The sequence below is a fragment of the Ictidomys tridecemlineatus genome, chromosome 6 (assembly GCF_052094955.1).
Source record: "Ictidomys tridecemlineatus isolate mIctTri1 chromosome 6, mIctTri1.hap1, whole genome shotgun sequence".
NCBI classification, from domain to species: Eukaryota; Metazoa; Chordata; class Mammalia; order Rodentia; family Sciuridae; genus Ictidomys; species Ictidomys tridecemlineatus.
In genome coordinates this window covers 162,002,860-162,019,783 of record NC_135482.1, presented here as the reverse complement: position 1 = coordinate 162,019,783, position 16,924 = coordinate 162,002,860, and the positions used below count along the sequence as shown (strand labels likewise).

General features: G+C 32.0%; 1 protein-coding gene across 4 annotated transcripts in view; it reads right to left on the bottom strand.

Annotated features, from left to right (window-relative positions):
• Nucleotides 1-16,924, bottom strand: part of Rb1 (RB transcriptional corepressor 1) — a 150,244-nt gene that overhangs the window by 97,365 nt on the left and 35,955 nt on the right. For 3 of the 4 annotated variants that reach the window (XM_078016005.1, XM_078016003.1, XM_078016006.1), the window contains 5 exons: nucleotides 13,368-13,406; nucleotides 11,901-11,968; nucleotides 8,583-8,693; nucleotides 5,453-5,595; nucleotides 3,118-3,195 (listed from right to left, as the gene is read on the bottom strand). In XM_078016005.1, coding sequence (XP_077872131.1) covers nucleotides 3,118-3,195; nucleotides 5,453-5,595; nucleotides 8,583-8,693; nucleotides 11,901-11,968; nucleotides 13,368-13,406 — 439 coding nt within the window. The remainder of the gene's footprint in view (nucleotides 1-3,117; nucleotides 3,196-5,452; nucleotides 5,596-8,582; nucleotides 8,694-11,900; nucleotides 11,969-13,367; nucleotides 13,407-16,924) is intronic. The other variant, XM_078016004.1, reaches the window with a different exon arrangement.

The window sequence follows — 16,924 nt, the reverse complement described above, 5'->3', positions numbered from 1 at the left end:
ATTGTTCATCACAACCAAGTTGGTTTTATCTGAGATGCAAGAATACTTTAACTTAAGCAAATCAATAAATGTATTTCATCACATAAATAGAATTAAGGACAAAAATCAGTCATCAGAATAGACGCAGGGAAGGACTTCTACAAAATTCAGCACCAATTCGATTCATGATAAAAACACTGAAGAAACTAGGGACATAAGGAACCTACGTCAACATCATAAAGGCTATACACAAAAAGCCCAAAGCTGACCTCATAGTAAATGGGGAAAAACTGAAAGCACTTACTTTGAAATCTTGAGCAAAACAAGAATGTCCACTCTTACCACTTCTATTTAATACAGTGCTAGAAATTCTATCCAGAGCAATTAGGCAAGGGGGAGCAAGGGGTAAAAAGGTTAAAAATAGGAAGGGAAGAAGTCAAATTATCACTGTTTGCAGATGATATGATCCTATATTTAGAACAATAAGAACTATAGAATATTAAGGACAAAATTGAAGAAGACCTCAGAAGATAGAAAAACTTCATAAGTTCATTGAATAGGCAGAATTAATATTTTTAGAATGGCCATACTACCAAAAGCAATATAAAGATTCAATGCAATTCCCACCCAAATACCACAGAACTAAGAAAAAACAGTTCTAAAATTCATTTAGAAGAATAAGAAACCCACAATAGCCAAAGCAATTCTAAGCCAAAAAAGCAATGCTGGAAGCATCACAATAACTGACTTCAAATTATAGTATAGAACTAGAGTAACAAAAACTGCATAGTATTGGGTAAAAACAGACACTTCGACCAATAGTAGAGAACGGAAGACAATGAGACAAACTCACATACCTACAGTCATCTGAACCCTTGACAAAGCTGCCAAGAACATACACTGGAGAAAGAAAACCTTTTTTCCACCAGTGGGGGTTCAGGGGATTAAACCCAGGGCCTTGTGCATGCTATACAAGCACTCTACCAACTGAGCTATATCCCCAGCCCCAAAAGAAAGCCTTTTAACAAATAGGGCTTCGAAAACTAATTATCCATATGTAGAAGAATAAAACTAGATCCTTATCTTTCACCCTGAACAAAAATCAACTCAAAATGGATCAAAGATCTAGGAATTAGACCAGAACTATGTAACTCCTAGAAGAAAACAGAGGTTCAACATTCCAGCATACAGGCACAGGCAAGAACTTTCTCAATAGGACACCTAAAACTCAGGAAATAATGCCAGTGTTAATAAATGGGATGACATCAAATTAAAAAGCTTCTCCACAGAAAAGACAACAATTAGGAATGTGAAGAAAGAACTGTCAGAGTGGGAGAAAAATCTGTGTTACGTACTCTTCTGATAATTGAATAAATCTAGAATATATAAAGAGCTCAAAAAAACTTACACCAACAAGCCAAATAACCTACAAATAAATGGGTGAATCAATTAAACAGACATTTCTCAAAAAAAAAGAAATAGATAGCCAACAAATACATGAAAAAATGTTCAACATCATTAGCAATTAAGGAAAAGCAAATCAAAACAACACTGAGATTTCATCTCACACCAGAGTGGTAGTGATCAAGAATACAAACAATAATAAATACTGGAGAGGATGTAGAGAAAAAGGACCACTTTTATTACACTGTTGGTGGAATTTCCATACTGTGAAAATCAGCATGGAGGATCCTCAAAAGACTAGGCATGACCCAGTTATTTCACTTCTTGGTATTTACCCTAAAGAATTAAAGTCATCATACTACAGTAATACACACATACTCATGTTCATAGCAGCACAACTCACACAAGACCAACTGATGTCCATCAATGAATAAATGGATAAAAAATGTGATATATACAATGGCATTTTATGTATGTGATATATACAATGGAATTTTGTTCAGTCACAAATAAAAATGAAATTATGTCATTTTCAGGAAAATGAATGGAACTTGAGACCATTATGTTAGGCAAAATAAGTCAAACTCTGATGGTCAAGGGTCATAATGTTTTCTCCAATTTGTGGAAGTTAAAGAGGAAGAAGAAAAGAAAGGTGGGGTAGGAGATGGATCTCAGAAAAATCAAAGGGAGATAAGTAAGGGAAAGAGACCAGTGAGTGGGAGGTGCAGAGGGAGGGGGGAAGTGCTTGGGAGTTATACAGGCCAAATTATATTGTTAATATTATATGTATGTATAAATATGTAACAATAATTCCCATCATTATGAAAAACTAGCTATAATGCACCAATTAAAAAAAGGTAGAAAGAGGAAAGAAAATAAAACACTGCTTTATCCCTGAGTACCTATTTATCATTTATCAGCCAGGCACAGTGGCATATGTAAGTAATCCCAGGGGCTCAGGAGGCTGAGGCAGGAGGATCATGAGTTCAAAGCCAGCCTCAGCAAAAACAAGGCACTAAGCAACTCAGTGAGACCCTGTCTCTAAATAAAACACAAAATAGGGCTGGGAATGTGGCTCAGTGGTTGATTGCCCCTGAGTTCAAAAAACCAGGCAGCCTTTTCCTCACATAGTTCTCATCACCACAGTTCACTTTAACTTGCAAAGTTCTCAGTTGTTCTATTCTCAGTGAGAAGATACTTATGACAAAATGTAAAAAGAAACACAAATGGATGGTTCACTAGTAAGGTAAAATATTTCTGCAATACAATCAAAGTCATTTCAACCATATTTATTTTCAATCAAGCAGCTTTTAAAGATATTCAAAGCAGATGTTCCACATTACAGTAATGCCAATAATGTTGCTTGAGTTCTGGATCCTATGCTTTAGAATGTCCAGCAAAACAAATCAGAATTAAATCTGTGTATATTTAGTTGTATTTAGGTATTTAATGGCATTTAGAAATTTAAAAATTTAGACTCTGATTTTCAAATAATAATTTCAGTATAAATAAATTTCTAGTACAAAACATGAAATGGTGCTTACTTATATATTAAAATAGATCTTCAAAAGTATTTTTCTATCACCACACAAAACTTGATTACACAATTCTACTTAGAGTTCTTTCTTTAGGCAAAAAACTATCTTAATTGATCCTAAGAAACTTAGACAACTATCTTCCCTCCCCAAAGTCTCAAAACATACTAATTTTCTATTAAATTTTCTTTCAGATTACCTCTGGAAGTCCATTAGAAGCTACAATTCCAAGAGAATTCATAAAGGGTATAAAATTTTTGAAATAAACATTTTTCACCTGAAAAAGATATTATATGACATTAAAATATAAAACAAATGAAATTCAATTTGTCACTATTAACACTAGAATGAGAGTATTTACTCACATTTAATCAATGACACACATTCAAGCTAGTGATATTTATTTATAATTAATTCATTTATTTACTTTTTAATGTACATGAATCAGATTCTAGGTCCTAAAATGGAGATAAGTAGAAAATTGTTATTGTAATAGGAACTACTAGAAAAGAAGGCATTAAAAAGAATTTCAATATTTCACATTTAACAAACAACAAAAAAGACAGGGCACTCAAACAAATTAAACAACTTGACCAAAGCTGCACAATTATAAAGTGGCAGAGCCAGAATTAAAATCTAATCTATCATCAAAGGCACCATTCTTCATTTCTTTATACTGTTTCTCATTTTTCCCCAAAGTATATTTTGGATCATTTCACACTAGGGTCATTTGATGTCTGCTAAGAAAATACCAAGGCAATTTTTAAGTATAAATCTAAGAAAATAATTAATTTTACACACAATAATTCATTTCAAAACCAAATAAAAATGTTTTTTTGGAAATATGCATTTTCATGGAAAAGCATCCCACAGGTAACATGGATTTTAAAGAACTGCACTCAGAAAACATGAAGCTATATTCTAAACCTGTAATATGTTATGTAATTTTAAATGACTTGCTTTCCTTTATTTAACTTCCTTTTCCAAACTTGGAATCTACATTTACTAAGGAAACAATAAGTTAATATCAATTCCTACCTTATACTTCACAAATAAGATTTAAGAATTAAGTCTCTGAAATATTTATTATCTTTGTTTTCTAAAAAAAGTCCACTTATCTAGAAAATTTACAATATAATATTTATCCAATTAGTATGAATGACCAATAGTTATAGCCATAAATGCTATATTTAAATAATCACTTTTAGATAATCCAGTATCAATTAATTAAAACCCCCCAAAGCTTTTAGTTAACTATATTTTCATCATAACTATAAACATTTTAAATTCTAGGAAAAAGTACTTTACATTGATAAGTTAAAAAAATGATTTAATCTTAAAAATGAAATTTTAGCTGGATGCAGTGGCGCACACCTGTAATTCCAGCATCTTAGAAGGCTGAGACAGGAGGATCACAAGCTCAAAGCCAGCTTCAGCAAAAGCGAGGCACTAAGCAACTCAGTGAGACCCTGTCTCTAAATAAAATTCAAAAAGGGTTGGGGATGTGGTTTGGTGATCAAGTGTTCCTGAGTTCAATCCCCAGTACCACAAAAAAAAAAAAAAAAAAAAAAAAAAAAAACAGAAAAGTGAAATTTTACAAGTAGTTATGAAATCCAGAGAATTAACAATGTGAAATGAGAAAACTATATTTACTACCATTCATTATCTTGTAAATAAGAAACAAAAATAGAGTTAAAAGAAATATTTCAAACTATACTCGTTAGTTTATTTGCAAAGATAAATTGTGATTCTAGAAAAGTATATATACATATATTTTTTTACAAAGTTGATATGTCTATACACACATATCTATTTGTTGACGTTAATAAGAACTACAATGCTAAAACTCAGATATATTGACAAATCATTCTAATCTTTCTTAAACTAGATTTTTGGGAGCATAATACCATTCCTTCCCAGCATTGCCAGAGAAATCTTTAAAATGCAACATTTCATACTACTATCTAATAGTGTTGAATTGTGGACAATATAACAGAGAAAAACAAGCTGGTAGAGTAAAAGTAGCCCTGGTACCAGATGCCTCAAACTCTAATGTAGAGTCTATTAATAATGAGCTACCTATCAGTCTCTGGAAGTCATTCCTGGATGAATATGTATTCTATACTAACCATTAACAGTCAGCTTTGTTTAGAAAGTGACTAGTTACATAAGGCTAAGGAGAAATTTAATGTTAGTATCATTTATCATTAAACCAAAACATCAAGGTCTTCTTGGCAGGGCATTTTAAAATATTAGGGGTACTGATAATATCAGTGGAATCAAAGAAGAAATACATTTGAAAGCTATTATCTTTATGATATACATTTCTGTGATTATAGAGTAGAGGAGCCAATCTCTTTAAAAGCAAAGTAACTGAATATGAAAAATAATTTTTTTCTAAAATATGTTGCTACTGGAAAAGAGTTGACACTAGTCAAAAGAAGCATACTCACCACAAAAGAAGTATATGCTATTAGAAAGAACTTTATCTAAATCTACTTTAACTGTTTAAAGAAAGCATATAGTGAAATTACCTCATCTATATTACATTCATGTTCTTTACAGAGAACTTCAATAATTCTTGTATCGTTTTCTAGTTGTTTTGCTATCCGTGCACTCCTGTTCTGACCTCGTCTAGGTGTTCGAGGTGAACCATTAATGGGTATTATTGCTGTTTCTGTAAAAACGATAAATTAGATAAGAACAATTACACATTCCATTGAATAAAATTATGAAGTATTCTAATTATAACTAGGAAAGTCAGAAATAATCTTGTTAACATTCTATTTTTACTTATTAGCCTTCATTATAAGAATAACAATTTCTTTTTTTTTTAAAGGAAAGAGAGAGAGAAAAATTTTTTTTTTTTTTTGTAGATTGACACAACACAATGCCTTTTAGATTTTTATGTGATGCTGATAATCGAATCCGGGTCCTGCCCGTGCTAAGCGAGCGCTCTACCGATGAGCCACAATCCCAGCCCTAAGAATAACAATTTCATCTTATTTATTAGATACCTATTTCAAGTTATAATACTGACAGGAGTTTTTGCCCCGAATAGCACAAAAAGAACTAGAAAACATCTGTGGTCCCATAAACAGAGAAGACCAGAGAAACAACCAATTTCTAAACTAATTCTAAGTGTATCCTACCCAGTATGCAAAAGGAAAAAATGTTTTCTATCTTAGAGCCCTAAAAATAATGAGCAAATATTTACAGATTCAATTTCTAATACAAAAAAAATTTTTAAAGCTTTAGTACATTATGATATTTTAAAAACAGATTTTATAAATATAATTTCCTGATAATAAACTGTGATTTTTTAAAAAAACTCCCTGGATTATTGTGCATACTACTGATTCAAAACGAACATAGGTTCAGCTTCTAAAAAGATTTTAGAAGATTAAGTATAAAAAGTACTTATTGCTTCTAGACATCAACTTACAAGAAACTGAGAAGACAGAAGAACATATACCATAGGATATTATCAGCAAAAACTAGACTAAAACTCAACTGGGAAACTCAGCAAGATTCCAGCATGATTGATTGATTATTTATTTGCTTATTTGTTTATTTATATCAGTTCTGGGGACTGAATGCAAGGCTTTGTGACTGCTAAGCACACATTCTATCACTCTGGTTGAATAAATAAATTATGAGGAAAAAATAAGAAGAGAAACATAGAGAAGGAACAACTTTATTTCTTTTCATTTGTTTTTCTTTTGTTGCAGTGGACTGAAATCAGTCCTTCATGTTCTCTACCACTAAAAAAGCCTGGAAGAAGAAATTCTGAAAAGAGTAACAAATGATCACAAAGTGTAGATCTTATTTAAACTCTGATTCAGTCAACCTACAAAAAAGTTTATACTAGGGGCTGGAGTTGTGGCTCAGTGGGCAGAGCGCTTGCCTAGCATGCATGAGGCACTGAGTTCGATCCCCAGCACCACATAAAAATAAACAAAATAAAGGTATTGTGTCCATCTACAACTAAAAAAAAAAAAAAGTTTAAAAAGTTTAAATTACAGTTATGAGATAAAAAAGGTATATTTACCAGATACTTGGTGATATTAAAAAAAATCATTATTAGATGTGATAATAGTACTGTCATTATGCATTTTAAAAACCACTTACCTTTTAAAAGATTCACACTGAAATAATAAGGTATTCAAAGATATGCTTCAAAACAAAGCTGGGGGAACTGGGCAGGGGAAGAGACAATAGATTGGTCACAGCAACTGTTGAAGCTATTAAGTGAAAAGTATATGAAGACTTAAACTACTGTCTACTTTTGTATTCATTTGAAATTCTCCATAACAAAGCAAATTAAAATTATACCATACTCAGTCAATTCAATAACTTATCCTTGATTCTATTTAACACAGCACTTAAAAGAATTAAATGTAGTTTTGAATTATCCCAAAAAACAAAGATGTAAACCTAAAGTAACACATGACATCAACTTTAAAGTTATAACACTGAAAAATAAGTGAAGGCAGCTAAAGGAAAGTTTAAAAAGTTGGGGGAAATTTGAAGCATATTTATTATTTTCTATATATAATTTTTGAGCTTTTCTCCTTTTGATTTGCATTTCAATTCTGCTAAGTGAAGTTTCCTGTCTTCTCTGCCAAATCATGTTCAAAACATTGAAAATTCTACTTCACACTTCATTTTTCCATGAAGTTTTGTTCATAAAGATTAATTACAGCTCAGTCTTTCAGCCACTTTGAGACTTCAACGTTTTGATCTGTCATCTATTACTTTTAGGATTAACACTTTCATCATTTCAGGAGCAAGGAATCAGACCATACCTTGTTAAGTTTACATTTTTCTACAGTATAATAAAAGATTCTGAAATCCTACAGGTAAGAGCCTCTTCTCTTCTTTACTGAGAATACCCTTCTCTAACCTCTTCAACCTAATCTTAACTACTTATTCTTTAACACTCATTTCAAATATCACCTCTTCTTTATTTTTGGGGCTTTTCAGAAGAAAACTTTTATTATCTCCTGAACAAAGCATTTCCTTTATTTTTACTCAGATTATTTCTACCAGATTCTCTGATTGGGTGCTTAACATCTCTTACCTTTCCTCTTATAATTTATGCTATCTGAGGGCTGCTTATAGTTTGGATATGGAATGTCCTCCAAAGACCTAGGTTGTCAAAGACCTGGCACCAGCTTGGTGTTATTGGGAGATGATGAAAATTTTGTTAACTTAATGATCAGCAAAAACTAGATTGTGGAAAACTCAACAGGACTCAATAGGTAGGGAATAGTCAGAGGTATGGGGCACACTTTAAAAGAGAAAAGTAGACTCTCAGCCCCTTAACTCTCTTTCACTCTCTCATCATAAAGTGAACAATTTTGCTCCATCATGAGTTTCTGCCATGATGTGCAACCTCACCACAAGCCCAAAGCAACAGGGCCAGTTGTTCATGGACTAGAACTTCCAAAACTGTGAGCTAAAGTAAACCTTTCTTTGCTCTTAAGTTGATTATCTTGGATATTTGTTACAGTAATAGAAAGTTGACTAACACAAGAACAGAGCCTATTTCTGATTTATTTTTTATCACCCTCTCAATTTAGAACCATACTAGAGCTACCAGACATCCAATAAATAACTGATAAAGACAAAGGAGGAGCTTAAATTACTTAAGAAACTTACTATATGGTTCTTTGAGCAGTGCAGGAGGTGAGAGTTTGATAAAATAGTCAAGCACACATAGCATTAACTGAAATGAGATCACCAGATCATCTTCCATTTGTAATACTTCTCCTGAAAATAAAAAAAAATTCACATTTTTAAGAAACGTTAGAGATTGATATGGGTATATTCACATATTTATTCATTTTATAAGCCTAAGCCAGAGAAATTGTGGGTATGGGTATATTCATATATTTATTCATTCTATAATCACTAGATTCATGATCAAAACCTTTTTCCTTTCTTATTTTCAAAAAAAAAAATCAGTCAAGGGCTGGAGTTGTGGCTCAGTGGCAGAGTGCTTGCCTCACATGTGTGAGGCACTGGATTCAATCCTCAGTACCACATAAAAATAAATAAACGAAATAAAGATATTGTGTGTCCATGTATAACTAAAAAAATTTTTTTTAAAATCAGTCAAGTCTAATAGACAAATATATATAATTATGAAATTATGAATCAGTATTGTCTACCCTGAGAATTTTACACTTAAGTATTATTACTAAAATTAATTTCTTATGTTTAAAATCATTTTGCATTTTGCTTTTCTAAAACTTATTATTACAAGCTATGGAATTTATTACTTCTGAAAATAATTTTGAAGTACGGTATATGCTAACTTTTAATCTAATGATTTATCAAACCTCATACATTTTCAATTCTAACACTTTCCAAAATATTACCAAAGCTATTATGAAATAACAAAATTAATATATAATTGTAAGGTCATCTATAAGTAATTATCCAGCACAAAATCCTAAAATTTCATATACTACATATACAGTAGAAGTATATGAGGAAATAACTACATGTAATAGATACCTGAGAAAAACAGTGTGGCTAAATACAATATTGCCTTCTTGCCTATGGTTCTAATATTTTAAAACTTTTCTTCTGGATATCTGCTAAACTAGGAGTAATCCCAACAAATACTGATGGAACAGAAAATATGTGAGAAAATTGTTAATGCTGAATCAAGTAAGTTTTTTAGATCCATAGGTATGGCGGAAAAGGTTCATAATATACTAAGACACTATTTAGAAATACCACAGAAGTGAAGAATGATATCAAGCACTTCTAGGTAAAAATAGTAGAATGTCAGATGAAAGAATCTCTCTTTTCAAAAATCTAATAAAAATGAAAAGGTAAAAATTTACTGGTTAAATGCAAGTAACAACATAAAATCTGAAGGTAACTAAGAGGGAATCCTCATCTTTTTCTCCTTCTGACTTGAAAGGACTAAATATTGTTAAAAGAATGGTAAAATGGAAGAAACAACTATAGTCAGTTGATAAAGATTCTTATATACTACACTCAATTGGGAACAATCTGAATCCCAACACAATCCTGTTTTAGAAGAAGGAATTATAGACATTCTAACAAAAACTCAAAAAAAAAATCACAAAACAAACAAACAAAAAACATCTCTACTTTCTCCCTTACCTTCTGAATAAAGCTTGGTATAATAAAAATACCTGCTGACATACTATAATTCTCTGAGGAATACAAACACATCACAGATAAAATGCAAGGTGACTGAAGGGAAATAAACTCATACTGCATCAGAGAAAATAAGAAGTCAGAGTTAGCCACATAAAGTCCCAGCAAGATAAGGAAGAAAAACACAGACATTATGCAAACATCTTCTAGAAAAGAAAAAAGTTGAATCATTACATAAGAAGAGAAAAAAAAATCAGAGAATCCAATGTGGAAGAGAATCTAAAAGAGGAAAATGACCTAAATCTTTATCAACTGACTATAGTTGTTTCTTCCATATAGGTTTCTTGCACTAAGAACTTAATGAATTCATATTATAAAAATAAGGGACTGGACAGTTTAGATGAAAACAGAAGGACTTGAGATAAAAACAGTCAACACACAAGAAAAAGACAAAAGATCAGAATAAAATAGGAGAAGATAGTAAAAAAGGAAGACAAAAACAATCCAATGTAAGACAGTTAATGTATCTGAAACAAAAGAGAATAACTTAATTGAATAGAATAATATTTTAAAATACAGGTTAGTAAGATTTCTCTGAAAAGAGCAGACCCTCCAATTTAAAAAGAAACATCGTGTTCTGAGAAAAATTAAGGTAGAATAATAAAAATCAAGAGACATCCTGGTAAAAACTACTAACCCTTCAGTTTAAAAAAGAGAGAGAGAGTAAAAAAGAATAAAAAACCAGAATTCTTCAAGTATTCAGGAACTAATGAAGAGGGGAAATTAAGCTAATCTCATATTTAACAACAATGTTTAATGCCAAAAAACAGGACTGGAAAGAAATAAAACCAAAAGGCCTACTGAAAAAAAAAATCCTCAATGGCAAAATCTAACCAGCTAAGAAATGAATCAGAATAAAGAACAGAAATGAAAAAGCTGTAATAAAGAAATTATGGTAAACTTAGGATACAGAACTGAGACAAACCAAGTGTAACAATTATAATTACAGATAGAATACAAATGTTATAATCTTTGATGATGAAATAATAATAAAATTAACTAATCTTGAAGTGGGGAGATGGAAGGTGACAGGACTTTGTTCTTCAAAGTGCATTTATATTGCTTCAAACCAAAATATGAAGTAAAGAAAATAAAAATTCCAATAAAAATTCCAATTTATAACTCTTTTTCATAATCTTCAGAGAAATATTTTAAGAAACAATCTACTTAAAGTGACAAAACAGTTTGGTTAATTTAAGCAACATCTTTTCTTCTGTATAATTTGAGTAAAATTAGATTTTGTATTTTAAAGATTACACTATAGTATAATCCCATTTTAAAAAACTATGTTTATGGATGCACTCACCTACTCATTTTTTAAACAAAATCATATACAAAGATATACCTGAAATAATAATTACACAATTTTAATGATGGTTATTCTTGAGTATACTTTGCATAATTTTTCTTTGCACCTTACTGTTCTGCTTAACTTATTTATCATAAGCAAATATCATTTTTATAAGATAGTAAATCTTTACCCTAGAAAATCAAAGAGTGCTTGTTTACCATGCATCAGAGTTATAGGTTCAATCCCTGGCACAGGAGGGAAAAAAAAAAAAAAGGAAGCAAGGAAGGAAGGAAGGAAGGAAGAAAGGTAGGTCAAAAAAAAGTCCAAAGTTGTTTCTGTTATTATTATTACTAAGAAGTTGTAGCAGTTAATAATCCATAATACTCAAAAAATGGAGTAGGAAGTAGATTTTTACACTTAATCCAAAAGAACACCAATTTCATTACTGCTTTTAAAATATCAGCATATAATAAACAGAGTGAATTTACCTTTAGCTAGTAAAAATGTGATCCAAGAAACTTTCAGCACCAACACAGAACTTACTTCAGTAGATACCCTAGTAAATAAATAGAAAGAAGAAAAAAAATTTAATACTGACAAAGGTTTTCAACTATGGCTTTGGAGTGATCTGTTTTGTTTTGCTTTAAATTACAGGACTGAGTTAAGTGCATAGTCTATTTTTAATGCTCAATTGATACCGGACTCTATCTCAATTCAAATGGTGTTTCTACCAAGATATTATATTTAGCCCATAGAACAGCATATACTTTGTAAAGGAAATACTGAATATCTGAATTGTTATTTAAAAATATATAAAGGATGGCTAGGATTGTGGCTCAGTGATAGCGGGCTTGCCTGGCATGTGTGAGGCACTGGATTCATTCTTTAGCAACCTATCTACACAATTTCCCTTTATATCAGTCATCTTCAATACTGAACTTCAGTGGGGCAGAATATCTCCTATCCTACTCATTCTGCTTCCAAAAAAAATCTCTGGAGCTCTACATGGGTATACTGTTAGAGAATGCATTATACAATTTAAAAAAATAATTTGGAAATTTTAAGATAAATCTTTAAATTTATTCATACACAAAATTATGCTGTCTTGTCAATAAAGTATCTGTGAGAGACCATCAATAAAGATTTAATCTAAGAACTGAATTTTTTCCTCAGAGTTAGCGAATGTTGCACTGAATCAATTTCCACGTTATTAGTCTCCTTTGTAGCATGAGGCATGTATTTATTTACAGGATAAATCACCTATATAGGACTTTATGACCTTAACTTATAAAGTAGCCTTTGGGGATAAAGGAAGAGATTCTGAGTCTCAGAGGAAGTGCCCACAAACCACTGACATGACAACTACAATTCCTGAGCAACACACTCTTGGCTAGATGCCCCTGACCCATGCCCTTGTAACATGAGAGCAATGCCCAAGTACAGGGAAAACTGGCCTGAAACTATGTAACTCCACCCTAGTTCTACATCTAGTCCATCCCCCAGCAACCATTCCTCTATAAATATTAATGTCTACCCCTCTATAAATATCAATGTCCATCCCAAGGGTTTGGTATCTCTCCCTCTACAGATAGCCTGAATTCTACCTTGAATGCATACTCCTTAAACCAAAGGCATCTCTCTTGAGATTGCCCCCATTCTCCCTTGAATATATACCTAAATAAACCTCTGAACATTTTCCTAAATAAACCTCTGTGTGTGCCTTTGACTGACACAAGCTGACATTGTCTTCATTCATGTATTCCACAAACCTCACTGGTCCTGAGTCAAGATCCCCCTTCTCTCTGGAAACTCCTTGGACCTTTTTCAGAGACATCTCTTCCCCCATGAAACCTTCATCAACCAAACTAACCTTAATGTTATCAATGTCTGCGACTATTCCAGAAAACCCTTTTTAAAAAAAAAAAACAAAATGTAATATGCTCTAAACTACTTACGAACTGCTGGGTTGTGTCAAATAGATACGTTCACATGTCCTAAAAGGAAGAAATAATTTTATTAACATTGTGGTGTTTTTTTAAAAGTTATTTTAAAAATATTTTCATAATATAGAAATCATAGCAATGTTATCATACTTTATTCATCTTACTTTAAGAAATACACATTTTGAAAACAAAAACACACATAGCATAATGAAACTAAGTAGGTTTTCCCATTTTGTGACATATCATATCACTGTAATATCTAATTAGAAAAGGACTGGATCCAAATGCTCTTTTTAACTCAAAATATATTTTATAATTGATGATCTGCTTAGAATCCAGATCAGGTAATAACTAATGACTATTTAGCTAATAGTTACATATAGTCATACAGTCTACCCTGTAATAAACAGGCTTTGGTATTATAATTAATCTCCCCAATAACTCTTCAGAAAAAGGTACTAATAAGACAGAAAAAAAAAAAAGTCCCTGCTGAACCAAGGCCAGTAAAGTTAAGGCTAAATTATCTCATATGAAAATACAACAAAAATTCTAAATCCCAGGCTGGGGATGTGGCTCAAATGGTAGCGTGCCTGCCTGGCATGAACGAGGCACTGGGTTTGATCCTTAACACCTCATAAAAATAAAATAAAGATATTTTTTAAAAATTCTAAATCCCTTTTACAAAGGCCTGAATGGTCTTTTAAGACCAAATATGACTACCCACTCTCCAGTTTTAAATCACTAAATGATTTTCCATTACCTTCAGGGCAAAGTCCAAACTCACTAGCAATGTCGTGATCCCTTCCTAACTTTTAGCCATTAGTAATATCAAAGTACCTCCTGCTTCTACTTGGGCTTTGTACACCTGCTAACTCTGCCTAGCAAGACTCAGTACCATTCCCCAATCCCATTTTGCTTGGCAAATTTCTATTTATCCTTTAAACAATTTAACAATGTCTTCTTTAATGTTTTTACCCCCTATCAAAATCAGCCCTACAGTTAACCTTCTCGATGACAATTTAATACTTTGCCCACTATATAATTTGTTGGCAAGATAAAAGTAAAAATGTCTTTGAAATTGCTAACATACACTTTTGCCTAGCTTGAGAGCTGCAAAGCCAATAGGATTATATTTGGGATTATTAAACATGTTTCTATAAACAGTTGATATAGGAAACAGTTCAAAATTGCTTTCTTCTTGGGCCTGATGCATTAAAATATAAGATTACTAAGAGTTAAAATTCTAATTAACATAGGTAATTCTATATGCAAAGCTTTTAAGTTGTGTTTTGATTTTAAAACTACAGAAAGCATAAAGCATGTTGTCATATTAAGGAGCAATTTGTCTAAATTCAGAAGTTTCATAAAATTGCTTTAAAATATAAACTTTAAAATGTAAGGCAGAAGGAAACCAGTGAATAAAAAGAAATATAAGAAAGTTATAGGTATGAAGATATATTTTGATAAGGAAGGTTAAAAGGGAAAGGAAATGCTTTCAGATGAAAAAGGATTTTGTATTCTAAGGTGAAAATTTTGTCCTAAAATCAAATGACTAGATAGTTCCAAGATGGGAAAAAGATAGGACAGAAACTAAAGTTGCAAACAAGTTGTACAGGGTCTAGGTGGATTACAGAGAGTTTCTGAAATGGCAGGTGTTATGGAGGGAGGCTTACATGTGATTGAATTGACTATAACTTGATAGTTATTCAAAGGATTTTCTAGGATCAGAATTTGGTGCACTGATGTGAGGTCAGAGTCTATTTCTGTACATTAGAAGCAACAGGGTTTTCTTGAGGTATTGATCTGCTTTGGGTATTATTTTCAGATAGCTGGCTTAAAGAGCAGAGATTTTTGTACTTTATCAAGATAATCTCATGTGTTTTCTGCTGACTTTAGGTTTTAATTACTTAAGGAAACTAAGTCTTGAGAGAATTAAGGCTTATTTAAGTATCTGCTTTAAAATCTTTTAGATAATCACTTTATAGCTCTGGTTAAATGAGCAATTATTAGAATATATTTGACACCCTGTGTGTCTAGAGATATGTATAAAACTGAGGGCTAAATATGTCGTGTATTTGAGCTTAGTCTAAATGTTATGCAAAGTTTATACAGTTAAAGCTGTAAAGGTTTAATATATGCAAGGTAACTGATCAGTGCTCTTTTTTAAACAATATGCAGAGTATCTGGGCCTTCAACCTATAAAATGGCCAATGAAACTTTTGATATTTCTGCATCTGTATGCTCTGATTGAAAAAGTGTTTTGTTATAGTATACATGAGCAGTCACATCAGGTAATAAGTCTATTTGTGGTTATTAAGTACTGTTTCCTAAACTTATAAGAAGTATAAAGCTATTCAATCTTTGTCAATGTTCTTAACCTATGTAGATCTGCTAAAGGCAAAGCCTTATAATTATAGCTATCCCTACTGAGCTATGAATTCTAAATTTCACTTCAAAAGTAAAAGCTAAATTAATATAAATAAAAGGACTTCAGTATAGCTGAGATACTTATTACTGTCTTCTTTGTATGTTAAAAGTACTTTCTCAAGTATACAAGCCTTCTAAAATGCAAAGTTTAGGAGAGTACTTTACCAAGCTGGTGTCCTCCAAACTAAAATGTTTAGAGATAGCATTCTTCAAGATTATGTTTGTATGCTCCTAACTGTATTATAACTGTATGCTCCTAACTGTATTATAACTATCATCTTTAAACAAAGATAATTAAATGTGCCCAAACACTCTGCACTCCAAGCAGCATCACTCTGATAATTATGAGATTGGACACTGTTCACTCAGGCAGTACATCTGTGAACAAGTATATTCTACTTCATTTTTTAAACATTTCACTTATTCTAAAAGACAAATTTGGATGGGGATTTATTTATATCATTTAATATTTTGTAATGGGATAAAAGTACCTGGCCTTTTGGGTATTCAACAAACTGAGACTTTGAAGTGAAAATCAAGAGAATAACAAGACTAAGAGGGCAGTCAATATTTTGGCCCTCCAAGGTCAGCCAGGACCCACGGGACAACAAAATTCCTCTAAATGTCCCTGGAACACTGGTGAATCATCCAAACTCCCTCTCAGGGTGATCTCAAAAACCTTGGAGACCAGGAGCCAACCAATGTACAGTCTGTAAAGAGGAGGGTAATTAGAGAGAGAAATGTTCCTAATATTTCCAAGAGAAGCCACATGGCCAGTAAGACCCTCACTCATTCAGGCAGATGGTACAACTGGTAGAGGAAAAAACAAAAGGAGTCAAGAAACCCTAAAATAATCCCTGAGGAGCTTCAATTGACCTTAACAGTAAGAAGGAAAAAAGGCTGATTTGAGGCAAATGTAAGGGCTATTTTGTCTTGAATACCCAGTAGTGCAAGTATAATAAAAAGCAAGTGTGTTATTACAGGGATAAAAGTCAAACAAAAAAGCCTAGATTTGACTTCAGGGATCTTAACCCCAAAGTTGGGACCCATCCCAAGACCAGTAGCATATTTCTACAAATAGACACATGCTGTGACCCCAAAATGGTCAATGGCTTGAGAACAATAGCAGCATAGTTAATGAG